A 27,595-nucleotide genomic window follows, 5' to 3' on the forward strand; every position below is an offset into this window, starting at 1 on the left:
GAAAGCTCACTGGGCATGGGGGGAGGGTGGTGAGGGTCAGGTTCAGGAGGGCGAGTAGGTGGGTATTTGTGGGAGGTTGGGGGGTATGGATTGGCGGTGGGTGAGAGTCTGGAGGACAGTGGGGCCCAGATGGAGGAGGTAAGACCAGAGGGTCCCTGGGGTCTCTTGGACGGCTGGGCACGCTGGATTCTAGCACTGCCCTCCCACGGTTAGACCACAGCTACTGTAGGTGGTAGTGAACAGCCCAGATTCCTTTTCTTTCCTTTCTTTTTGGCTCTTGTTGTCTTTTGTGCAGAGATGACAAATATTGTGCTAAAGAATTTCACAATATTCCTTCCATCTAGTTCAATTATTTTAGACTCTCAACTTCTTACTTGAAAATAAAAATACAACTGTCTCAACATTAGATCATGATGTTTAACACATCACGAAGATTCTGTGTGTCACAGAATCTTTTACTGAGAATCTTATGAAGGCTGGGGACCTTTTCCCCTAAACAGTGTTGAAAATTGTCCCCCTTCTCAGGTTCCTGCTCTGGGGGAAAAGCTGTACCACTGTGTCACTGCCAATGGAATTAGCTTACCAGTGAAAAAACATTTTATTTTCTTTTGAGTGGAGGTACAGCTAACAAAGTCCAAAACGCAAAGTATTTTACTGATCACTTTACCTGACTTAGATTTTTTTTGTTGTTTATTCAGTAATAATACTGAGCACCCACAGTGTGGGAGGATTTTCTCAAGGGTCTGGGGATACTGTGGCCACAAGAGTGCCCACAAGGGACCCTACACAATGGGGGGAGTTTCTACTATTCTTATCATCTATGCCCTCTGCAACAATCCTCATAGGTAACACATTCTTCTCAAAATACTGCATCGTGTTACATCAGCAGGTCCCTGTAAACAAGAAGGAAACCTCGGCAAAAAAGATGTAGAAGAAAAGAAAACCCCACAATAATCTCTGTCATTCTTGGTGACTTCTTATATGACAGTAATTAGCATCGCTCTCAAGTAGTTCTAAAAGTGCCGTATTGGTAAGGTCTGATAACCATTACCACAAAGGGAACTTGATAAGAATGTAAAAGGATTGTGCCTGTATCTTCATATGGTGTGAAAGAATATATTATACTCCTAACTGATAGTGGGTTACTGGTAGTATTTTTTTTTTTTTTTTTTGCGGTACGCGGGCCTCTCGCTGTCGCGGCCTCTCCCGCTGCGGAGCACAGGCTCCGGACGCGCAGGCTCAGCGGCCATGGCTCACGGGCCCAGCCGCTCCGCGGCACGTGGGATATTCCCGGACCGGGGCACGAACCTGCGTCCCCTGCATCGGCAGGCGGACCCTCAACCACTGCATCACCAGGGAAGCTCCTGGTGGCATTCTTATACATAGGAGGGAACAGGTATTTCAAACAGTGTCTCATCTATGGCGAGGAGTATTTAAGTGATTGCTATCATCATCATAATGATAAAAAGAGCTTATTGCTTTAATTATGAAACACACTGCAAAAATGGATACTAGAAAAACACTATTCATAACGATTCAAAATGAGGCTACTGGAAGTAAAACAACATATCTATTATCCAGAACTTCATCATTTATTATAACGTTCCATTAGTCAGGATTTAGGTGTATCACTGGCTGTCTATCTTCCCGGTGACCAGTTCATAGGGAATATCTTACAAAGCAAGTGAATGAGAAACAGACTTTCTCCCCAGAGGCCCGAAGAACTGGCGATTGCCCTCTGTTGCCAGTAGATGGTGGCCATACATTGTTAGGTAAGACACGGAGGACATTTACATGTGAGCCTTGAAAATGGACGCATCAGCAACTGAGAATGAATCATCAGCTGGGTTGAAACTGATAAATGAAGGAACTAAAGCCATAGAAACTGACGAGACTGATTAAAGGCACATTCGCAAAAAAGCTAATGGCTTTTACTTAGAAATCATAGTTCACAAAAATTAGTTGAGCTAAACATTCTATTAAAGAAAACTTTCTAGCAGCTTTTAATTTTTTATTGCTTAGTGTTCCCTAGTTCTTTCTTTAAAACTCTTTTTCATATGCAAGACCAAAAGAGCTGCCTTTTTAAAAACCGAGCTCTACATTTTACACGGCAGAGTGAGGTTAGCACTGGCTAAAGACCCAAAGATATGGAGACGCGTCATAGCATCCTCGCTCAGACTTTGAGTCAAAAGGCAACAACAACTAAAACCTAAAACAGTCTAGATGACTTTGCAAAGGAAGGACAAAGTTAAAGAATAAACACTTTCTCATTTCAGAACTTATTATAAATCGACAATAGTCAAAACAGTATGCTACTGGCATACAAACAGACAAATAGATGATAGAATGGAACACAGAGTAGAGAAGTAGATCCCCATGTTTATGGACAACTGATTGTCGACAAATGTGCAAAGTTAATTCAGTGAAGGAAAGGTATTCTCTTCAATGAATGGTGTCTGAACAACTGGATATCCATATTAAAAAAAGGAACTTTGATTCATACCTTGCACCACACACAAAAGGTAAATGAAAATATATCAGAGACCTTAATATAAAACATAAATCAAAGCTTCTGGAAGAAACTGAGTGACAGAACCTTTGTGACCGTTAGTTAGGCAAAGATTTCTTAGATATAACATGTTAAACACAATCCACAAAAGAATACATTGATACACTGGACTTCATCAAAATTAAAAACTTCTGTTTTTTGGAAGACATTGTTCAGAAAATGAAATGATAAGCTGCAGACAGGGAGACAGTATTTGCAAATTTTATCTGATAATATACTTGCACCCAGAATACATAAAGGACTCAAATGTTTATAACATGAAAATAACCCAAGTTTTTTAAATGGGCAAAAGATTTGGACAGACACTTCACCAAAGAAGATAAAAGAATGGCAAATAAACCCATGAAAAGATGCTCAACATCATTAGTCACTGGGGAAATATATCCTAAGACCATAATGAGATGCCACTACCCACTTGGTAGAACATCAAAATTCAAAAGACTGATTATATCTAGTGTTGAAAAGGATATGGAGCAATTAGAACCCTCATACATTCCTTGTAGGAATGCAAAATGGTACAGTCACCTTGGAAAATCGTTTTGCAGTTTCTTAAAAAGAAGCTCTTAAAATATGATCCAGTCATTCCACTTCTAGGTATTTATACACACACAAAAGAAATATATGCACATACAAAGATTTGCATAAAAGAATTTGCATAAAATTTCTGTAATAACCAGAAACTAGAAACAACCTAAATGCTCATCAACAGTTGAATGGATAAGCAAATTGTGGTTATATACACATGATAGGATACAATTCAGCAACAGAAAGGAATAAACTTTTGATAAACACCACAATGATAAAATCCCCCAATAATCTTGCTGTACAAAAGAAATCATACAAGAAAGAGTATATACTATGTAGTAGCATTTACACACAATTCTAGAAAGTGTAAACAGGAAATGGAAACAGACCAGTAGTTACTTGGGGAATGGGAGGTGGGGCAGGGAGGTGTGGGAGAAATTGATGGGTATGTGCTTTATACTGGTCATGGTGATGGTTTCACTGGTGTATACATATGTAAAATCTATCATTTATTTAAAATATAGGCATCTTGTATCAGGCCCACTTGGAGAAGAATCTCTTTAATTAGAGATCAGGAAGCCAAATCTCAGAGAAGTGAAATAACTTGCCTGAGGTCACACAGGTTGAAAGAGTTGAAATTCAGTCTCATGTCTGTCCGAGTATAAACCCTGTCTTTTTCCCACTATACCACAGCCAGTTGCCTTAACCTTTCTAGGCCTCTGTTTTCTCATCTATGAAATATCCAGGTGGGTACAATAATCCCCAAGTTTGCTATCAAATTTAAAGTTCTAGGAGTCTATATGAAGCAAACTCATTTCATGAACAACTTCATCATTAAAAAATCTCTTATTTCAGAAGATGCCAGATTTCCTCCAAAGTGTACAAGGAGGATAGCCCACATTTCAGTATGTGCTGATGGCACCTCTGCATTGTTTCCATCAGTAACTGATCTCTAGATTCCCTTTGGCACTTTCTTCATTGTAAAGGACGGTGAGAGCACTTCCCTGACCATCCGTTAAGAGTGTGTTTGGTTGGAAAGACTGGCCATGACAGTAAGTGAATGCTTCAAAAAGCACCAAAAAGCCATTAAAAATGAGAGACTAATGAACCATTGTGTCCCACTTTCACTTCTAATAACCATGACTCCTTGTGCCTTCAGTACTTCTTAAGACACTTACCATTCTAATAAAGCTTAATAGCAATTCAGATTTTTCATCACCTACCAGATTTAGGGAGCATTCATTTTCTACTTTTGTTTTAGTCTACATATGTTCTATGCCACTAATATATATCATGTTTCAATTATCTCTTTCTATTCAGGGATTGAGATATATTTAACTTAATTGCTAGGTCCCCTTATGTTGCTTTTCCATTGCTTGGCTTATGTGACCTTACTTCTATCATAGGTTATATACAACGGTCATGACATTTCAGACTGTATATCTCACCTTTCAAGCGTGTTTTGGGGTTCCCTGGATATAGAAATATATATATATAAGCACAAAACTGGGTTCAGTTTTCTAAAGTGTGACCAGTTAGCTGACATGTGATAATTCAACATAAAAGAAGCTTTGTGATAAAATTGAAGGATGCTGTGTACTTTCAACAAACAAGGCATCACAGCATAAATGTAATGGATTAAACTACAAATCATGTTTGTCAATCAAATGCCTTTTTGTCTTTCTTGTCTCTAAATATACCCTTTTACCACACAGCTCATTCTTGAAAGACATCCTGTGGTCATAATGTCAATCGCTGACTTTATTTTCTGTTTACATCATCCACTTCCGAATACCCTTTTCTTCAATTTAATTAGTGTCACTCACACTTTATTTGGTAACAACATTAGACTAAGCTGAATCTGAAAATGATGCCACAATGTCAGACCAAGTCACATCAATCTTATAACGACACCCCACAGTCAGACCACTAGACAACCCTCCTGCGTATATTTGTGTACTAGAATTGGATTTTTACATTTTTAGTTTACTAAAAATGATATATTAAATACAGTAAAACAACACCTTTAAAGAGGGGAAAGATACACTTTTTTCCCCTCAATTTCATTTCTAATACCTTCAGTTCAGCAAAATCAAAACTCAAGGCAAAAGAATGTGACGTGAAGCCTGAGTCCTCTAAGAGTATAAATCACCACGTATCGCTGATGTTTCCTAATATTTGTGGGTTTCCAGACTGTCCCTGCACATATTCACATGGTCACTGATGACGTGAGTAGTCAAACGTTCACTAAGGCAATAAGTGTTTCCCTTCAAAACATATACTTTGGCCACAAAACAACAAAGTACTTCTCCCTGTGCCATGCTTTTAGCATTCAGCAATAATTTCAGGAGGACAGACTCCCTTAAAATTGAGGCCAAATCCCAACAAAAGGAATTCTATAGCTTAAACAGATATTCTAGAGAATTACTCAGACTTAACGTCCTGGTCACAAGATAATCATGACCACTTTTATTAAGAACAAATAATACAATGAACCATTACGCTGCAACAAAATATAGTAGGCATTTGCCTCAACCCTTCATTGTCATATTTTTGTATGTCTGTTTCCAAATAAACTGGAAGCTCCCTGAAAGGAGAAATTACGTCTTTTTTAACGTTTTCACTACTATTGCCAGCACAGTGCACCAAGCTCAGGAAAAATCTAATCTATGGGTGGTTGGATGGATGGATGGATTTGTGCCATGTAGCACAAAATAACAGGAGACCTTGGTAGAGGGCTGCAAAACGTTCACGTTCCAAATGGCAGTCATCAGATTCACCAGATGTATAAGTTAAAATCAGCAATATCTATCAGCTGACAATATCAAGATATATGTACAAGGGGACCTAAAAGTAAAACATATTAGAAGACTGACTTGACAAAACTGCAGAATTTTAAACTGACAGAACCATCAGCAACGGACTAGCCAAACTTTACAGGAATCTGTTCTGGAGTGAAGGCAGGGCCCAAGCTCACACAGAGAGCTGGAAGCAGAGCTATCACCAGAAATCCAAGGCACTAACTTCGGTCCGTGGCTTTTATGACCTCAGCAATTCAACTGATTCGTACTTATGAAGTGCCTTTTCCTGAGGAGGTCAGCACTGAGCAAAATGGGGAATCCAAAGAGAGAACAAGGTTTGAAGGTTGTATTTGAGGTGCTTACAGTTTAATTGGAGTTATCAAGAGTGATTTTTATCAGGTAATTAGGGAGATTCCAAAATGGAACAGGAGATGAGCATATTGAGGACATGACCTTGGGCCTAGGGAGGTCTAGGCAGGTAGAGGACACACTGAGGTCTCTGGAGTCACAGAGAGAAAGTGGGCAGGCACTCCAGGCAAGGGGACATAGAGGGAAACAGGATTTCTCCGGGTGAGGATTCATAAGCAAAACAGCACTCACAAAGCAGGTGCAGAGAGTTCATGAGACAGGAATTCAGGGAGTCAAGGAAGAGATCGAGGCAGATGCGATACGAGATTTCAGGTGCAATATGAAGTCACAGTGGGCTTAACCAGAACAGTGATGTGGTGAAAATGGAATCTTGATTGGCGCAAAAAGAGTGAGCAAATGGACAGTACTGAGAGGGCCTGGGGAAAAGGAAGTGGATTTTGAGGTTCCCACAGAATTCAGGAATAGAGTAAGGTAGGTCCGTTGATGGCTACAAAGCCAGAACACAAGCAAACAAAAAAGACAAAAGCACCACAAATATGATTAAGAAAGAATCAGAAGGTGTAAGTTTGGGTCTTTTAATTCACAAGTTATTTTCAAGCTATTAATGAGGAAATTTCAGACTCTCTGATGCCATGCTGTGCTATAGAAATTTCCGTGGTGGTGAAATGTTCTGTGTCTGCTCTAATACGGTAGCTATTAGATATATTTAAGTTGTTTTGTGATCATGAGAAAGTGAATTTTAATTTTATATAATTTAATTGATGTGAATTTAGATTTAAAGAAGCACATACGATCAGTGGCTACGTATTAGACTGTGCAGGTAATCCACTTAGGTAACTATGGAGCCATGGAGTAAATTCCTAGAGAAGAAGAATACAATCCTACAGGTAATGTGTTCTGTACTGTTACACTCTTGTTGCGTATCCGCTGTATTCTAGGCCACAACTGTTCTCAACCATTTGAGCACCAAGAAACTATTACTATTTTCAAACGGAATTTTTAGTTTATCCATCTATTCATGCAACATCCAAGAAAGGATCTGAGACAGTTGTACAAATAAGCAGTAAGATTAAAGTAGATAAACAACTGGAGAGAATGTAAAACAGTAAGAGACTACTAAGGACAAAGCTTAAGGAGAGCACACAAAAATCCACGCCATAAAATAGTACACTTGCTGAAAATACGTTTTGGAAGCTCTGATCTTTCTAGTGCCCAGAACAGAGGAAACATCATCATCCCTAACAGTTATGTTATGGACATCATAGAAAGTATTCACGAAATTTAGGAGAATCAGTGTTTTTCCTGCACTAACGTCTGAATATCTTTGACACAAATGAGTCAGCTGACCAACGCATATGACTCTCTGAATTTCAGTTTGTGAGCTAAGTAAGGATGGCATGTTCCTGCTCCAGAGACCTAGCAGCAGAGGAAACTGGTGTACAGCAAGCGAGGAAGAAAGCAGATAGGCAGAGGCGAAGAAGACGAAGAAGGAGTCTTCCACACCTGTCCTTCTGCAACGGGAGACACCCCATCCTTGACAATATGCCCCTCTCTCCTTACGCCAGCTTTAGGGGCTTCTATTCATGCAACGACAAGAGGCCTGGTTTGTGCAGGAGAGATTTCTTCTGTGAGTCGACGCTGCTAGTAGGCACAACCCTCCATGGCGGCCCTACAGGAAGAAACTCTGAATTTGCCTCTTGCATTGCCCTTCACTGTGATCTCAGAGCATAGCTCTAAAGCAAGTTCAGCCAGGGTAATTCACAGAACTCCCTCATTAGCCCTCTTACTGGCTTGCTTCCTCCCTTACAAAGTGAAATGTACAATGTTACCTACATTACACTGAATAAGAGTTAATTTTCTGTTCATTTTTAGGATTCTATGATACTCTTCATGAGCGTTTGCAAGTTACAGTCTGAAGATCACTCTGTCACCACGAGATGAGCTGGCATCACGTCCGGACTGCGATGCCCAGCCACTCCTTCCTGGCCTGTCCCCTCCACTCTCGCTTCTTTGAAATAGTTTTCCTTCCTCCCTCTTGACTGATCTTCTAAAAATGCAAATCTGCTCATGCTACTTCTGTCTTAAGCTTCAAGGCTTTCGACTTCTCCCAGGGTATTTAAAGAAAGACCAAAGTCTTCACAGCAACTTCAGGTGCGGCCAACACGGCCCTGCCCACTCTCTGGTCTTTTCTCACCCTGATCCACTCTGGTCTGTGTTCCACTCCTCAAGTCTCCTCATTCCCTCCTGTCTCAAGGTTTTATCTAAGGATGTTCCTTTGGTCAGAACTCTTGCCCCTTTTCTGCCCCACTTCCTCCATTTCTTCTACCTCTTTCCTCAGTCAGTAACTGCATAACTCATGGTTTTTGATGAATGTCTGGAACCCCCTTGAGCTGTAAGTTCCAGGAGGGGAACAAGCTTATCTTTTCTGTGAACTGTTGTTTCTGTTTCTGTTGTTTGTCCTTTGACTCAAACAGAGCCTGGGATGTAATAGACGCTCTTTCCTATAAAATGGCCGTGACGGTAAGATCTGCTTTATCTGGGATTCGAAGGGCACACTTTATAAAATATAGAGGCCTATACAGATGCCTCTGTTTTTAGTCAGATGATATATATATAAATCCCATCTTATTATTCAATAAGATGCCATGGTTCAACACATTTCTTAAAGATGTGACCATGAAGATTTTTTTAATGGAAATTAAGGTCCACTTCTAAGGTAAGAGAACATTATTTTAAACTATTTGTATAACTTTTTAAGGATTGAGTAATTAAATTATCCACTTCTACATGAAATAAAAAGAGCAAAGTTATTAGGGTGCTTTCTGTAATATAAATAATTAATATTTGTGACTTAGAAATCTATCTCCTTACAATGTACAGTCTCATTAGAAAAATAACATTCTTAAAACAATAGCTAAATGTTTTCAAGTGTACTTTGAATTAAATCCCTCAGGCATCAAAATAGCTCTGTAGACTTTTCTAGAATAATACGTCATTCTGAAACATATTTTATTGGCATCTGGAAAGCAACTGCAAATGTTTCTCTTATATTTAAAGTCCTTAAAAAAAAGACTCCATCGCTAAGCTCTGACAAATGTGCTTCCTACCAGCACGCTGGGTTCCTTTGCAAACACACAAGTCACAATTTAATTATAAAAAAAAAATTTAATTTACAAAATTATAAGCAATTTTGTAAAATGCACGCTATTTTCCCAGGAGACCAGAATGCCTTGGAGTGGTTAAATATGTAATTGGGTAATTTTCTGAAATGCTTATTATTTACTTGAGTCTCACTGCAGTCTCTCTGGTAAACAGAATATCCCTGTTAATGGTTTTTATCCCCCCAAAAAGCTTCTGCAACTGTCAGTGTTCCTCTAACTTTCCCATAAACACATCATATGACTTGGGATGTAGATCATGAAAAACAGAGCTACCTGTGCCAGCCTCCTTATTTAAATGGCAAGGTGGGCCTCCTTTTCCTTGAACTGGGGTTTTCTGGATTTTAGGCACAGTGGAAAATGAATAACAGGACTTCTAAACTTTCTCATGATTTAGATCATGTCTTAGCTGGTTGCAAATCTCATTATCAGCTTTACAGCTGTTTTTCCACCTCGATTTATTTTTATTTTTTGGATCAGAAGGAAGAATGGCAAAATTGCAGCCTAGAGGTTTCTCTGGAAAATAAAGTTTGAATTTAGCTGTTGTTGATTTATAGCCTGTGTGCTACACTTAGCACGTAAGTTAAGCATACTTTATAGGTAATTACTCCTATTGATATGAAGGTAGCTACAGAAGCTGTGCATAGCCTAGAGTAACACCCAGTTCCTGAAACAGTACCTTCTAAAGTGGTATATTAGGTAAATACACTCTGATGATGGTGGTGGTATTTCATCAACAAGAGATCTTATTCCCTCTGAATCAACATCTTTTACTACTTGCCTAGGTATGTATGAATGATAAAAACTCACCAAGACCAATGATTTAACTGAAGTGAAAGTGAATAACAGTCTCTAACTGAAATGAGGACGTTCAAATTAAAACAAGGAGTAAGAAATCCAAAGGATAAATTGCTTTGAGTTGTTTTAGAGGGTGAAGTGCCCCAAATTCTTTTACTTTTGTTCCTACTAAAAATGTTCTGTAACACAATATTTTAATAGTAACAAATTCAAGTTTCCGCTCTATGTCAATTCTACAGGGCAATTAAAATTTAGTCTTGGCCACTTTTAAATTATGCTATTTTAATTCACAATACAAAGTGTGTAGTTCTTTCTTCAAAAAATGTAATATAAAGAAAACTACACCACTGTAAACAAATTCTCTGCTATGACTTGAAGACTGTAGACCTATTTTGCCTGGTATAATCTTGGTAAGTATTGACATAGGACCACAGTTAACATAACAGGAATACTGTTACTGTCCATCCATTTCCTTCTACATAAAATCATCCTTGATGTGCCATATGGACAACCCCTCATGGTTCCATGGAACACAGTTTGATAATCACTGATCTTAAAGACACCACATAGAGAGTGAGATGTTAGTATATCTTGTACATCTATTAGTAGGTGCTTTCTTCACTTATTGAATTGATTTTGTTTTTTACTCTGAGTCTGATAAATTTCATAGAAGTAAAAAAGTAACTCCTGGTTTAGGGGCCAAGAGTCAAGGATCTTAGTATTTTTGAGGTGGCAGAGGTCCTGGAGATGAAACGATTTTCATGAATAAAAGGTGGAGAGGAAAACTTAGCTTTGGAGTCACGCAGACTTGTGTCTGAATTTCACTTCTGAGAGCCTTATTTTCTCACTTGATAAACAGGATTATTAACGCTGACCACACAAAATCATTATGAAGTTCAAATAAGGTTATGTAGACACAAGGCCTGCCCCAGTCGCTAGTAGGTGATTTGACCTAAAATTAACAAGGTGTTGATCTAATGGTAGAGTCAGGACTAGTGTCAGGACGTCTAGTTCAGCAGTTTCTACAACAGTAGTCTAATTTGAGAAACAAATTCAAGTTAACTAATGAATCCATCTTATTGCAGGTCCCAAAGAACAAATATTAAGCCTACTGTTACCATTTCCCTTAGAAGAATTAGCATGGCATAAAAAATAACACTTGGAGACAAAGTTGTGAACATTAACCACTGTATTTCTGATGAATCTCTTAACAGGGAATTTATTTATAAATTAAAACACAATGGAGAAGGAAATGCTGTCAGAAGTCACTACCTTTTAGGGTAGGAGAACAGTTAAATTATATTTCTAGAAAAGCTACTCTACTGAATGACAGTTATGAAGTTGTCTGGCTTGGGGCTGGCTGGGAGTGAAAGGAGGTGGGAGTCCTCTGACCTCCTCATTGGAGGCAGCACCCTCCCACACCCACGTGTGAGCTGGGTGGGAGCTCCATCCAGGAATGTATTCCTAGAGCTTCCATGTTGTCTCTATCTTTGGTAATGGCATTCCTGAAAATTAAATGTATACCTAAAATGTGTTTTTTTATTAAGTTGTGTCAAAATTTTACATGCTTCAGCACATATTTTTTTAAGTGACTAGTTTAGAAGAATGTATGGATGGCTTTGTTTTTCTACTTTGCTCAAACCTAGTCTATTTAATTTTTTTTATTGAAGAGTAAGACATGAGCTATGCTTTAAAATTATATAAAAAGTATTTTTCAATATGGTACTTGAGTATACCTCTGGCACCTGAAATGCCTGAACACTAAAACGGGCTGCTAAGGGAAGTTGTGGTATTCCTTTGAAGGGCTAGGGCTTAAAATGAGCTGATTTAAAATAGGGCTAACTTTTTACCTGTTTGGATGCATCTGAAATAGGTTAAAACTGAAAATACCAGAGTGTGTCTCATATAGTAGGAAAATATTGTTTTGTGAAGGTTTTTTTTTCAATTACATATATGTGTATAATTTATATATTTACCCTATTATGATGTAAAATATATTTCTTTCTGTGGGTAGCAGTCAAAATGTTGGAAAGCCACTGGTCTAAATCAGTGCTCTCCAAAAGTTTGGTTGGGAACCTCTACCAATTTTTGTAAGAAAACAAAAATTGAATATGAATCCCAATAGTAATTTAATATAAACACTGCTATTATTTTATGTACATTTAAACACATACACAAATTAAAGGATGATATAAAAAGTAAACAGCGGCTGTAAAATTTTCTTCCTGCATCACACAGATTACTTCTTTTAGTGTATCTCTCAATTCCTTTAGAATAATATGATTTAAATTTCAGACTACATACTTGTTCAATACTATACTTGATTATAGTCCAAAAGCACTTGAGGGAAATTTACTCATTACTTATTGATGGCCTATTCAGAATAAAAAAATTTTGAGGAAGGACTTAAAAGTTATACTAACAGTTAGTAATACAGCATATTGATACTATAAGTAAAAGAAGAGAAATGCCAAATAATGGTAGCCTTGTTAATGCAACTGTTTATATTTCTACATATGTCCCCTATATAAAAGACTAATTTGGAAAATCTGGTTATATAGAGTGAATCTAATTTAATAGTTTTAATAAGATCTTGTATCAATAACTTCTAGAGTTTTTTTTTTACAGGATTATATTTAGGTAATGTTTTAAACTTCTTATGATGTTAATTCTTGATTCATAGGAATTAATTATCTCCATTAATTGTTAACGTGCTAACGTAGAAAATGTCAAAAAGAAATCATATTTTCACTTTTTAGCCAGGAAACCTTAATTAAACCCAAGTTGCAACTTTAAGTTTCCTGCTAGAATTGTAAGTATTTAGAAAACAATCTGAAATTGGGGCCTATAATTGGTCTTTCCTGGAAAGCTGTCACATATAGAGCACCTATGGTGTATCAGGAAGTGTGCCAGTCATCTTTACATACAACCCTATTTCATTCTCTCCGAGTTAAGACTTACTTTCCTTTTAAATGAGGAAATCAGCTCAGCATCCGGTAGAGCAGGTCAGAAGTTGGATGAGCAACATCTGACTGCGAAGTCAGGACTTGGCCCACGATCCCTGAATTGTGGATGCAGCCACATCTACTGACTGGGAAGCTGAGCTCCCAACCCTCCAAAGGAAGACCTTTGACAGAGACTGCCAGGTGTCTACTCAAAGTCGTCTTCTCCGTACCCAGGCATTTCTCTAGACCTCATTTTCCAGGCTCCTTTGCAGCCCACAAGGTCAAATGGTAATGTCCTAGGCAACGAATGAAGAGTCATGTGCCATTTCCAGGCCAGGGTTGATAAGGAAGATGCACGTCTCGTCTATTATTTCTTTCCCCTCTGCCAGCTGGACCCTGGATGTGGAGGCCAGTCTGACCATGAAGGCAGTGGTAAGTCCTAATGGGATGGCAGAGCCTGAAAACAGAAGCACCACTTTGAAGAAAAGCACCCACCTCCCACCCCGGGCAAGAACTGAGCTGCATGGGCGTGTCTGCTGTGACATCCAGGTCCTGCTGGTTACAGCCCTTCAGACTACAGCATCCGGTAGAGCTTTCTCTAGGGGCCTCTGTTTGTGACAATCCAACTGGGGGAACCGAGGACTAAGGGCTGCAAATGCCATCCTAACCACCTCCACCTCAGAGATGATTATTGTATTTTTATTTTCACAAAGAATGGAAAAGTTCAGAGGATCCTCCCTGAAATGTTTGTCAGTGAGCCCAGATTTTAAAATTAGATAATTGGCAAAAAGTTTCCTGTATTCCTCAGGCATATGCGTGTTGCTACCTGGGAAACCAGCCAATACTGAGTACGGGAGGGGGTGGGGGGAGAGGGAGGATGAAGAACCCGTCGTATCTTAGGAACAGGGGGAAGTTAAACCCCGTGGAGCAGAGCTGTATGCAGGGTTCATGCCCAGGGGACCTTCTCAGAATCCGGGGTGCCAAGCATGTGCAAACTGTTTCAGAGTCTAGAAGGTGGCTATTATGGATGGAACTGTGTCTCTCAAAATGAGGGACACAACTGAATACTGTGAATACATACGAATAATTCATATGTTGAAGCCCCAGCCTCAGAGTGCGGCCGTGTTTGGAGATGGGGCCTTAAAGAGGTACCTAAATTAAAATGAGACCATTAGGGTGGGCTCTACTCTAATCTGACTAGTGTCCTTATAAGAGGAAATGAGCACACACAGAGAGGCACCAGGGCTGCACATACAGTGAGATGACCACGTGAAGAGGCAGCACGAGGGAAGCCATCCCCAAGCCAAGGAGAGAGTCCTCAGAGGAAACCAAACCTGCTGGCACCTTGACCTTGGAGTGCCAGCCTCTTCTTACTTGTGAGAAAATAAATTTCTGTTATTTAAGCTTCCCTGTCTGTAGTTTTTTTGGTTTTTTTTTTTTTTTTTTTTTTGGCGGTACGCGGGCCTCTCACTGTTGTGGCCTCTCCCGTCGCGGAGCACAGGCTCCGGACGCGCAGGCTCAGCGGCCATGGCTCACGGGCCCAGCTGCTCCGCGGCATGTGGGATCTGCCCGGACCGGGGCACGAACCCGCGTCCCCTGCATCGGCAGGCGGACTCTCAACCACTGCGCCACCAGGGAAGCCCCCAGTCTGAAGTATTTTGTTATGGCAGCCCTAGAAAACTAATACAGTGACCAATTACAAAAGCCTTCTTACACGTGAGCCATAAGAAAGAGCCGTTTCTGGCAGCAAGAGGGACAGAGAAGAGAGTTTCAGAGCGAAGTCAGAATGATACCATTTCCTTGAACACTATTACCATCCCCCCTCCTTTCAATATTGCAACTCTGTTCACACAATGTTTCCCTCTATAAATATATAATTCCAAGATAGATGATTTCTAGTAAAGGCTTGAAAAGCTGAAAATATAAGAAATATTCATTTTCCAAACTCCTAAGTGGAGTCAATAACAGAGCATATAAGATGGTCTGAAAGATGTTCAGATTTTACTGGGAATATATACCATAATTACTTGATTCAGATATTATGTATTTATATCCATCTTGACATTAAAATATAAAACCACTCCTCCTCTTGCTAAATTGGTCTGCATTTAAAACATTAAATTGTTTTACTGTCCTCCTTAGGAACCAAGTGATATAAACTCGCATGAATATGTAGATCAACTCCTCTAAGCACATTATTAATTATTTCAAAGATAGCTGGAGGTCACCAGCTCATAGCAATTTCTGTGCATGAAGTCTCATTAATACAAGACATCACACAGTAAGGAAGAATAAACTTTTATCACAGTTACTGCGTGTGTGTGTGTGTGTGTGTGTGTGCACGCGCACACATGTGTTTCAAGTGGCCAACGTATAGAACTAAACACACAACCAGCAGGCACTGAATGCAGCCTGTGGATGATGATGGGGGAGGAGAAGTAGTAAAGGAAAACGTTCCGCAATTAGAACACTTTTTAAAAAGCAGCATCTGTCCAAATCAGGAAATGTGGACTTAAAATCCAAAGCAATTTCTGTCTCAAATAAACTTAAATTTTCTTGACCTAGAGGCCACAGATAGCCGTGATTTGTTCGGAATAAAGCTGCGACTAGCTCCAGAAGCGTGTGGCTCATGAAGATACAACACGCTTCTCCTCTCCTGAGACGCTGGAGAGACGAACAGAGGGTCTGGCCCGCTGCGTCTTTCATGCCACACTCTGCCGAGAGCCTCTTTGGCAGCTGTAGGCCGCAGCCGGAATGCCCTGATAGGAACCGTGCAGCAGCTGCCGTGGAGCTCCCCAACAACTGAATGCAGAACTGCTGATAGTGTCACCTGGAATTACCCGCGAATGAAGGAGCGTATTTAACACTGTTAGTGAGCTGTGCTTTTTTAAAATTCATAATCTGAGTATAAGATCCTTACTTTCGCCAAATTGTGATAAAATTGATCTTCTTGTCCAAGTAACTCTTCAGGGTCCCTACTATAGTTTTCTTTTATACCTCTGAATGTGAACTCAAATTTACCTGTTGAAAAAGCTAATTAAAAAACTGTTTTCACACACGACAGCACCTGAGATGAGGAAGATCAGCATAAACAAAGCCATTCTCTAGCGTGATTAACACAATACACATAACAAAAGTAATACTGAAAATCCTGAAGAGCAGAATACTTTGCACACGTGTTCAGAGTTTTCCCACTAGGGCTGTAACTGGCATTGAGATTGCTTCTGGTCAGGGAAATTTGGCAAAACCTTTCAAGCAACAATTTGAAAGTTAAAAGCAGGCAAATATCTGTATTATTTAGGAATGTATAGACAGAGGTGGTGATGCTATGAGGAAAAGCAAGGTAATGAATATCACAGAAGTCAAGATCATAGTTGCATCAAGCCAAGAGGGAGGAGGCTGGGGTTGAGGAGGGGACATGGAGGGCGTCCGGGATGCTGGCGATGCTGCCTTTCTTGATCTGGGTGGTGGTACCAGAGGTCCTCTGTAACTATACAAATCTATGTAACAATATGAATGTATTTAAACACTGCTGTGTATGCGTGGTATGTCTCATAATAAACTTAGGAATGCATCAAGCCATTTAAAATGATACACTTACAGGTCAATTAATATTCTACTGACTATGATGATAATCCTTCCAGCCTCAGGAGAACACCCTCTCTACTGACAATGCCAAGTGTACAGACTCCAAAATCATGCTGGCTGCCGAGAAGGCCAGGGAGAGGAATTTGGTTACATACATTTTAATAAAAATAAGAAGAAAGCCTAAAGACAGCTGTTTTGAACAACTCTTGGAGCTGCCTTAGGGACTTACAAGCATCTTTCCTGAACTCTTTGGATAAGTAATAAATTTATACTTAAAACTGGTTTGCTTTCGCCCTTATAAAACAAAGGTAGAATGCTCTTCTTAAGAGTTCAGGGCAGAAGTAGGTGGAAAGGAATTATTTTTGCCTTCTCCGCTAGCTATTCAAGGTATGCCCGCTTACTTCTGCTATTTAAAATGTTATTGCATTTTTAACTACTTAATAAGATGCAAGAGAAGCTGAAAGGCAGTTTGGAAGGTAGAAACCCAGGCAAAGTAAGAATCAGGGGCGCAGTTTACTGGGACATGGGCTCCTCCAAAAGATAAACAGAGCAGCGCTGCTGCTGGCACCACTTCAAACAGACGCACAGCGTCACTTCGTTTGTGAAACGCTAAAGACACACACGAGAGCATCAAACAAATGTTCAAGTCCTTTGTCCCCTGTGAGGCCGGATTCCACAAAGGCAGCATTTCCAAGGCCAAACAGATGAGTGCACAGACAAAGCCCCTTGATCTAGCTAGAACGAGCTCCTGGACACCATCAATTCTGTCCTACAGCTCTTTTTCTGGTCCTTGTCTGTGCACAAGTCACTCCTTATAATGAAGATACTTGATGGAGTGTTGTTCCGATCGCAGGCGGGTGGGGGGAGGAGAGCTAAAAATACATTCAGTAAATTTCCCATCCATCCTCCTCTGCGCAGCGTGACAGAGGGCTGTGCGCCTGCAGGCCTGTTGGCTCCCTTGCGGGTACACAGCCAGACCACAGCCCCCTCTGCCGGTCCCCCTGCCCACACCTTGTGCGGGTGGGAGGGGCTGCGGGGATGAGTTCCGGAATACGGAATGTGGGAAGAAGCGATGGGCTCCGTTTCCAGGCTCGGTCTCAACCCCCCTGTCCCTCCATGATGCCCCTGCTCTGGCTTCCTGGTCCGGTCGGCCTGGGTGAAGAGGACCCAGTGGGGACTCCGAGGTCACTGAGGATGGCAAAACCACTAGGTAACAGAAGGCTGAGTCTAAGTCCCTGAATGATGGGGTGCGGCAGAGGCCGCAGGGCCAAGCCGCATCGGAGCATGGATGGGTGAAAATCACCCCTGCTTCTGTGATTTCAGTGTTGCTTTTGCTAGAGAAGTTAAGTTACTATCCTGACTTTACACTGCCTCATACATCCAAACCACAGCAAAACTACCAAAACTGCTAAACCACCCCAAAAATAAGACAAAAAGCTTAGCATTACCCTCAGAAAATTAGGAAGTTTGATTTCATTTCAAATAATTTTGGGGTAGAAAGAACATTGACTTTGGACTGTAAGCCCTTCAGCTGCCTGAATCCTGCTGCTGCCACTTTCATGGTGACTGTCACAATTTTTCAAGATCTAGGAGCCGTGAAGAGAATAGGCTGTATATTTCACAGACAGAGACAGACACATAGAGAATGTGTGTATGGACAGGCTTCTAAGCAGGTTGTTACTATTTTAAAGCTAATCATATGAATTGCCAAATTGCTTTTCAGAAATATTTAAATTTATATTTTTACCTCTTTTTTTTGTTTTTTTTGCGGTACGCGGGCCTCTCACTGTTGTGGCCTCTCCCGTTGCGGAGCACAGGCTCTGGACGCGCAGGCTCAGCAGCCATGGCTCACGGGCCCAGCCACTCCGCGGCATGTGGGATCTTCCCGGACCGCGGCACGAACCCGTGTCCCCTGCATCGGCAGGCGGACTCTCAACCACTGCGCCACCAGGGAAGCCCTACCTCTTTTGAATATATGTCTATCACATTATATTTTATGCTTTAAAATTAGCTATTCTTTAGAAACTAGTTACACTGAGCTTTCAATAAGTATACTGGCCATTTGCACATCTTCTTTGGTGATCTATTTTTTAATATATTTCCTACTTTTCAGTGTGGTTTTAGGAATTATATGGACTTGGATTATTTGTGTGTATTTGGGAAAGCATTGTTCTAAAGCCAAAATGATCGTTTATGTTGGGTTTTATGCTTAGCTCCCTGAAAAGCTGACTAGAAAGCAGCCTTCTTGACTCTCCAGGCATCAAGAATATCTCTGTTTCTCAAAAGGGCCAGAGCTATCTGCCTCGTAGTTAATATTGCCGACTAAGACACTTGGGACACTACTGGACTGTAGCTGGTGAGTGGACTTATTCCATAGAAAGGAAATGGTTTTTCTATGCTATATGAAAATGGGAATTACATGAAAAGTGACCTGGGAGGAGAAGTGTTAAAAAAAAAAGTGAAGCACTGAAGGCGGGGATGCACTTGGATGGCACCAGTGGCAATGCCAACAGCATATTATAGGGAAGGCGGGAACTATTCCCTCGGACACCCCATTGCTATAGGAAATCTGTGTTACCAGGACTCTTAATGGACTAAACACATTTTGCATAGTCGTCATCATATACATTTTATTTTTATTTTAGCTACACTCTAAAGTAAATCTACCTAAATCCCTGAGGCTCCACTGGGGTGGGTAAGTGATACTCAGTGCTAAGAGAAGATACACAAAATGCTCTGGCGTTTCAAATTAATCCCTAGCATAGGATGTGATAACAGTAGGTAGAGCAAAAAGACAGCCAATATTTCAAAATAATTATGAAGTTTTTCCCAAAGCCCTTAACTTCATGCAAGAGTTTGTTAGAGGCTCTGGAAAGAGGCCATTTTGGCCGTGTTTGCCCAACTTTTTTTCAAATCCATCAACGTTTATGGAAAAACCTATGCTGGTTAGCAAGTCAGATCACTCGTGGACAAAATAGATAAGGGGAGAGGGAGTATTTTCGCGCTCGCTTGTGCTACAGTCTCCCATGGAAAATACCTATTGCCTGTAGAATGTTCACCCTGGAAGTAGTGCTCAAACTTTCAGACCTGGGGCCTTTAACAAATACTGAGGGCCACCCCCAGAGGCATGGCCTAGGCATTGGGACTTTTAAAAACTGCCATGTTATTGAAACATGCATTGCGGTTGAGAGCCCTGCCCAGAGAGAAGTGGGATGGGAGGGTGGGGGGAACACAGAGCTCTGGAGCAACCACACCTGGGTTGAAGTCTCAGCTCTACCCTTCCTGACTCTGTGATGCTGGGTACTCAGTCCTACTGAGCCTTTACTTCTTCCTCTGAAAAATACAAATAATTCCTGCTTTTGAAGTTTGCTGCTGGTTGAAATATGGAAAAAGTGCCCCCAAATTAGAGATACTCTTCCCTTGAACTTCCTTTCCACATAACTTTTAGAGGTATAGTACTTTTTTGTTTACAGGCTAATCTACTCATATAGTGATTAAGAGTCCAAGTTCTAGAGCCATCACTAGCTGGCTCTGAACACCAGCTCTGTTACTTACCGGCTGTAATACCACGTGCAGTTTAATTAAATTCTGTGAGCCTCAAACACTTCACATAAAATGGGAAGAACGACAACATCCATTCCGACAGGGCTTTGTGGGGATGAAATGGATGTACGTATGTAAGCATCCCAGTGGTACCTTATATACGGTAAGTACTCAGTAACGGCTCTAATCATTGCTTATTTTTTACTCTCAGGGAAATAAAATTCAGCATCCCACTCTTTCAAAGCATAACAAAATTTCTGGACAAATGAGGAGCTCACACAAAGGAAGCAGAGTTTGTATACGAAAGGTGTTTTGAACCAGTTTTAATTGTTCATCATAAAAATTATGTGAATGGAAAATGCTGGTTCACTGTTGACTAGTCACACCTTGAAGAATACATATGTCTAAAATTGAGCTTTGAAGGCATTTAGCTTAAGGTGGTTGAGAAAGGTTTGAAAGACTAGGTTTGGAAAAAAGAACATCTTATTACATATGTTTTGGGGGTAAGAGGTATCAGACTTCTATACAGAAATGGTGAACTTATATGGACACTTTGTTAGCAAGACATTTAGTATGTGAGTCATACAGCAATAGAAATAAATGCTTTATGCTGCTCTTTTCTGTCTTCTGCGGGGCCAGTGTTATTGGAAAAATAGTTCGCTAATTCTACACACAGACTCTATTTTTTGATATATAGTTAATAGTCCCAGAAGACTGATCTCAGTTTTTTTTCTCATAACGTCACTATTCAAACACTAATGAAGGGTTTGTTTCCCAGGCTCTGGAGACATTAAATAATGAATTTTGGGGAAAGGGCTGTTTTGTATGGATCTGGGGAAGTGTGAGGGTTAAATAGCTGCATTTACCACGAAGTGAGGAAGAACAACCTCGAACAGGGCTGCGCAAGATAGATACGTACTTCACATCGTACCCATGCCACACTAGCAGAATAATTCATTCTAGTTTGTGAGCATCAAAATGTCCTTTGGCCTATGCCCAAGTCGAAATACAACCACCAAGTACATTCAAATCTTATTTACCAGTAAGTCTCCCGTTTACAGCTTCATGCAAACCCCACGGTCAGAAAAGTGAACAAGTGGATTCAAGCAGTGGGTTCCATTGCAAGAGTATCCATCACTTGTGGTTAGATATGGACTTTGTCATTAAAAGAAAGTGATAAATTGGGAGTGTGGGATTGACATTTACACACTGCTATATTTAAAATAGATAACCAACAAGCACCTACTCTGCTAAGGGAACGAGCACAAGGACCTACAAGCACAGGGAACTCTGCTCAATATTCTGTAATAACCTAAATGTGGAAAGAATTTGAAAAAGAATAGATACATGTATATATAACTGAATCACTGTGGTGTACACCTGAAACTGACACATTTTTAATCAACTATACTCCAATATAAAATAAAAATTAAAAAAGGAAGTGATGGCTGTAGAAATAAATGCCCCCTGCTTGCATAAACTAATCTTGCTTTAATTTTCTTGCCTAGCGATGTTCAAACAGATGTCTGAATTTTCAGCCCCTCAGTAGGGACTGGGTATATCTAAGATAGTTTTATTTCAGTAATTTTCCTCTTTCTGTTCTTAATCAGAATTAGAAATGGAGGGAAAAGTGCCAGACTTACCCACACAAGGTAGAGAGTAACCAAGCTGAGGGTCGTGGACAAACTGCCGATCATTGAGTCTCGTCACACAGTACAGGTGGAAACAGTCTAAGCAAATCACGTGGCGGTAGTTGCACTGGAAAACCAGGACCGGGCTTCTGGTGGAGGTAAAGAAAGACATTTCCTCTAGTCCTTCTGAGGCTGGCAGGCAACGTGTGGTTTAGAACACTTTCTGTAATGTCATAGGGCTGCTTAGGGCATGCTCTATGTAAAGACCTGCGCTGCTAAGCATTGAGCTCATATATATCAATGCTACATCTTAAAAATTGGAAACACCTTGTGAGCTATAAAGAAGATTGATTTTCTTAATTTTACATTTTTTACATGACCATAGTTACCAATCGGCTATTTAAACGCAAGCTCAGATACAAGCTCTTCCTAGAAGCCTTCCTTGACTTATAATTCCCGATTAACCTACTCATCATTCCATCCACTTACATATATTTTGATTGATCCATTATTACATTGTAGTATTGAAAATAGACACTGTCTTTTTTACATTGATATTCTCATAGCACCGGGCATTGTAAGTTTTTAAATAAATGTTCCTTGAATTTAGTTATAATAATATATAGAATCTGAACTTCCCCAAAGTCGAAAGAAAAATTACTAATGCATCAAACAAAGTAAATGTGTTAAACAGTCATTCACATTTCATTGGCAAATGGAAAAGTAGAATTTAGAAATAAAAGATTATCTAGCAGAGATCCTTCTACTACAAGATTTTGTCTATTGTGCTACCCCCATCCACCCAAATACTCAATTTCTTAAATTAAAATTAGGGGATTACTAACAAATCAATATACACAAGTCCTAACAATTTTGAACTTCCTTAAAACACTTTGTAGAAAAAAATATCTCCTGAATAACCACGTTTTTGCTAGTAAATGAACCACATGATTTTATGACAACAAGGAGACAAAATGAATATATTAACTTGAGATCAGCCCCAAGGCAATTCTAATAGTAAGAAAGTCGTTGGATTTTACTTAGATAAACCTATTTTCTATGTAATGATAACAAGATACAAAGTATTTTTCATTTCATACCCAATTCTTAACAGATATAAGAGCTCTTCACAAGCTCTTTCCCTAAAAAAAACTGATATTAACATTAATATTAGAAGATAACTCCTTAACAATTACAAGATTTTCAAAATTCTGTTTTCCCTCTTATTTCAAAACAATATATAACACAAAACAAAATGGACAAAAAAACCTTGGTATTTTAATGTCTTGGATCTACAGGATGATGGTCAATTTCATCTAAGCATCCCTGAGGTTTTTATGTGTTTTCATTTCCCATCTCTGAGCCTACTGATGTCCCTTCAGGGCCATTCCCATTCCCAGGGCCTCTTTCGGTTAGGTGATGACTGTGTTCTGAACTTTCAGCCTCTTCCCTTCTGACAACTTCCCCCTTGAAGATGATAAAATATAATGCTTTCCTGTATCTAACAGGAGAGTCAGGCACACACGTACACAAGTGCATACACACCTCATTCCCTCTGTGTGACCCTATAGAGCTGCTATATCTTGCCTCCTCCTTTCAGAGCTAAGTTCTATGAAAAATGTTCTTCATTCTGATTTTAGCAACATGGTCGACTCAAACTTTATGGACTCTTGATCTGTTATCAATACACAGAAACACTGGAGAAACTATGAGAACATTTATAAAAATGTTCCTATATATAACAAGGTTAAAAAGAAAGCTTGGCAACTACCCTGTAGAAAATATAAAAAGAAAACTCATATAAAAGCCAAAGCAGTCAGTATGGACTGTGGACTCTGCCACAGTGTCCCAGAGAGATGTTAAGATGCATGGCATGTAGCCATTGATCTAGCAAATGTGTTCTTTTCCATCCCTATTAACAGAAGAATAGAAAGTGCTCTCTTTCATGTATGGACAACAGTACACATTTATGGTCTTGCCCTTCAGTTAAAATCTGGTCAAAAAGAACTTACACTATCTAGACAATTCAAAGAACATCAGTTTCTCTGGTTTATTGATTACATCCTGCTATTTGGAACAGATTAGCAAGAAACGGTAAATATACTGGAGGCCATGGTGGGAGATAAACTCTATGCAGATTCAGGGGTCACCTACATTAGAGAAGGTTTTTAGAGGTCTAATATTTGGGGCATGGAGGGACATACCTGACAAAATAAAGGACACAGTAGTCACCTTGCCCCTCCCCTGCTAAGAATGAAGTACAAGGTAATCACAGGCTCCTAGGACCCTCAGAGGCTGTGGTTCCCACAGAGTGAAGCACACGCTCCTGGGGACACAGGAAACATCCCGTGGAAAATTCAGCTCCAGTGGTACCGGTTCCTTCAGCCTCCTTAAACTGGAATACAGGCAGGAAGGAAAATTGACCATCCTGGCAGGGATAATTGACCCTAATCATCAGGAAGGGCAAGAGCTGCTGTTACACATGGGGGCGGGGAAAATTCACATGGCACCTAGGTGGTTCCATGGGACATCTCCTGATACTCCTATGCACTTTTAATGGCAAATGGACAAGGGCAGCAGTTATGGCTTAAGAAATGCATGGTGCCCAGGATTTGAGACCCTTTAGGATATATATTATATATATATACACATACATACATACATATGTGCATATATGTATAGATGCATATATGTGTGCATATGTACACATATGCATATTTTATATGTAGATATATAGAGATAGAACATATATGTATATGTTGATAGATAATAGATAATGATAGAGATAGAGGTAGTATATGCACGTATTTCAGATAGAATTATCAGTTAGATTTCTTGATATAGTTATGAGGTAAGACTGCTCATCTCTCAAGAATATTCTTAGTATTTATGAAGAAGTTAGGTGAGTGATAAACACGACACCCACAGAAAGGTTATTAATCATCTGAGAAAATGAAATGAGTAAAAATCATATCATGGCTGGAGGGACTACATAATTAATTTCTCAGGAGCTAGATGATACAGGAAAGGGGGAAATACTGGTATTTATGAGCACCTACTTTGGGTTAGGGGCCTTGCTAGGAACTTCACACATTTTTTTTCCATTTCACTCCCCTAAAGTCAACTCCCCTCACTCTACTATTCATCGTGTTCCTTTCTCCACCTCCACCCTCTCTGTGGGCATGGTCCTAACCTATCTTAGCATACTTCTAGCTCCTTTACTCCTAGACCAATGCTCCTTATCATGCATTCCTATAGTACAATATATTCAGATATATTTATATTGAAATCAAAACTCCAAATTTCAAGGTCCAGTTCAAGTGTGAAGACCTCCAAGGGACTTTCTCTGGAGCCCCATTCTTTATTAATTCTTTCCTTTCTCTTTACCTTTTATCCGTAAGGTCTATTCTCAATGTGTTTCAGATATTACCTCTTCACTTTTATTCAAGGTGAATACTGTCAACATTAAATGAAAAGTCATGAAACAACAGAGGCCATTCTTGTTTAACCCTTTCATGACCCAAGCATCACTATATACAGCACTGAGCCCATGGTAATTACACTATCAATAGTTACTGATTGTACCAGCGGATAAATGAATGGAATGTTTTTACTTTATAATTTCTCTGCTTCCCATTTGTACATTTTTCACTCAATTAATTATTGAGCATCTACTTGGCTAAAGAAGGCACTTAATAAATACGTGTGGAATATGGCACTGAGTGAATGAGTAAACACTTTATAGTCAGAATTGTTTTAAGCATTGGGAAACACACACACATACACAATCTGAAGGCATAGTTGGGTGACACAAAATGCGTGTGGAACAAGTATTACAAGGAAACATATGCAGTCACTGAACTCTGTCGCCACAGAAGCTAGGAGAGGAGGGAAGTAAGACTCAGGATGGTACCATTAGGGAACCTGAGCTGAATTTAAAAGGATGGGAATAGTGACATCGGGCCACTGGAGAGAAACATGGCTCCTGGGCAAGGGAGGAAACCCAGACATAGAAAAGAATTCTTGGAACAAAAAAGTAACCAGGTGGGCTGATTGAGAGAATGTATCAGGAAAAGAGTAAGAGGAGAGATGACAAAGTTGGACTCAGAGCAGATACTGGGCAGGGACAGTGGCACAGGGATTCTAGGAGACAAACCTAGTAGATAACCTCTAGATCATGGAATTTGCTGAAGACATCTAAGCATGGGAAGGGAGTGGTTTTTTAGTAAGTTTAATTGCAAGGAAAGCTTGGAGGGAAAGAAATTAGAAGTTGTGAAAAGTCTTTGGAGGTCATTTTAATAATTCAGACATGAGTTACTTAGGAATTAGACCATGGTGTGCTGGTGGTTCTAGGAATGGAAATGAGAAGATTGATAAGAGTGACATTTCTGAGGAGGACCTGCCAGGACCTGCCATATGTCATGTGGGTCTTTTTTTCCTTCTGACATTCCTCTGTGCCCTTTGCTCCAACCGTACATAAATGTTAATTGACCATTCTAGAAAATGATTTTACCCCAGTGAGCCAGGTTATAGAGCAGTTAATCAAAGGTTAAATAAAGTTCTCAGCCATATGTAAAAGGAATTATAAATGCTGTACTTGACATTACTTTAGAGTTATGTGTAAGCAATGATTTCCCTGCTTTTATTAAAGGAGTGATCCAAAGACCCTTTATTCACAAAGTATTAGGCATAATTGAAGGAGTCTTAGTAAAATATATGGCGAGCCATTCACACACGCGACACAAAGTAGAATATTGTTCTGCAGTAGTTCAAACATTTAAACTCTTGTAAAATTAGTTCTCTAGTACCTACAAAGTAGTATCAATTTTTTTCATATTTGTCTGATAAAATGTGCAGTTTGCTCTCTACCTCATTTGTTCTCTCTCTCTCTCACACACACACACACAATTTGCTCTTCTTTACACGCCCTCTCTCTGCCACAGTCTATCTATTTCTCTGTCTCGGTCTGATTCTTTCCCACACGTACATTTTCATAGGAAGCAAGTCTAAACTCTAAGGAAAATAAAAACTAATAGTGTGGGAAGGGAAGGGACACACATAATTGTAATACAGAGCAGGATATTTTAAGTTATGTTAGAGATGTAGGAAATGGTAAGCAGCCTCCAGGATGCTCCCCGATGATCCCCACCCCCTGGTATTCATGCTTTTGTGTAGTTTCCTTCCACATTATGTGAGGTGACCTGCTTAATCTGTGGGGAAAATGCGGAAGTACCAATATGCGACTTCCAGGACTATACCAGAAAAGACACTACAGCTTCTGTCTGTGCTCTTTCCTGGGTTACTTGCGCTGAAGAAAGTGAATGGCCATGTTGTGAGGACACTCAAGATGTCTACGGAGAAGTCAACAGGGCAAGGAACTGAGGCCTCTTGCCAACAGCCAGCACTGACATGGCAGCCACCCAAGTTAATCATCTCTGAGGCAGTTCCTCCAGCCCAAGACAAGCCCTCAGGTGACTACAGATCTGGCTGAATCTTGACTATAACTTCATGACATACCATAAGCAAAAACCATCCAGATAAGCTGCTCCCAAATTCCTGGCCCACTGAAATCATGCAAGATAACACTGACTGTTGTCTTAAGACACTTGGCTTTGGGATATTTGTTTTTATGCAGCAATATATAACTGACACAGGCTCAGAGGAGGAA

General features: G+C 39.9%; 1 protein-coding gene across 1 annotated transcript in view; it reads right to left on the reverse strand.

Annotated features, from left to right (window-relative positions):
- The window catches only part of PRKN (parkin RBR E3 ubiquitin protein ligase), a 1,231,166-nt gene that overhangs the window by 357,969 nt on the left and 845,602 nt on the right, over positions 1-27,595 (reverse strand). Inside the window, exon 7 of the mRNA XM_024747998.1 lies at positions 21,940-22,076. Within this exon, the coding sequence (XP_024603766.1) occupies positions 21,940-22,076 (137 nt within the window). The remainder of the gene's footprint in view (positions 1-21,939; positions 22,077-27,595) is intronic.

Source organism: Neophocaena asiaeorientalis, unplaced genomic scaffold (assembly GCF_003031525.2).
Source record: "Neophocaena asiaeorientalis asiaeorientalis breed wild unplaced genomic scaffold, Neophocaena_asiaeorientalis_V1.1 scaffold123, whole genome shotgun sequence".
Lineage (NCBI taxonomy): Eukaryota > Metazoa > Chordata > Mammalia > Artiodactyla > Phocoenidae > Neophocaena > Neophocaena asiaeorientalis.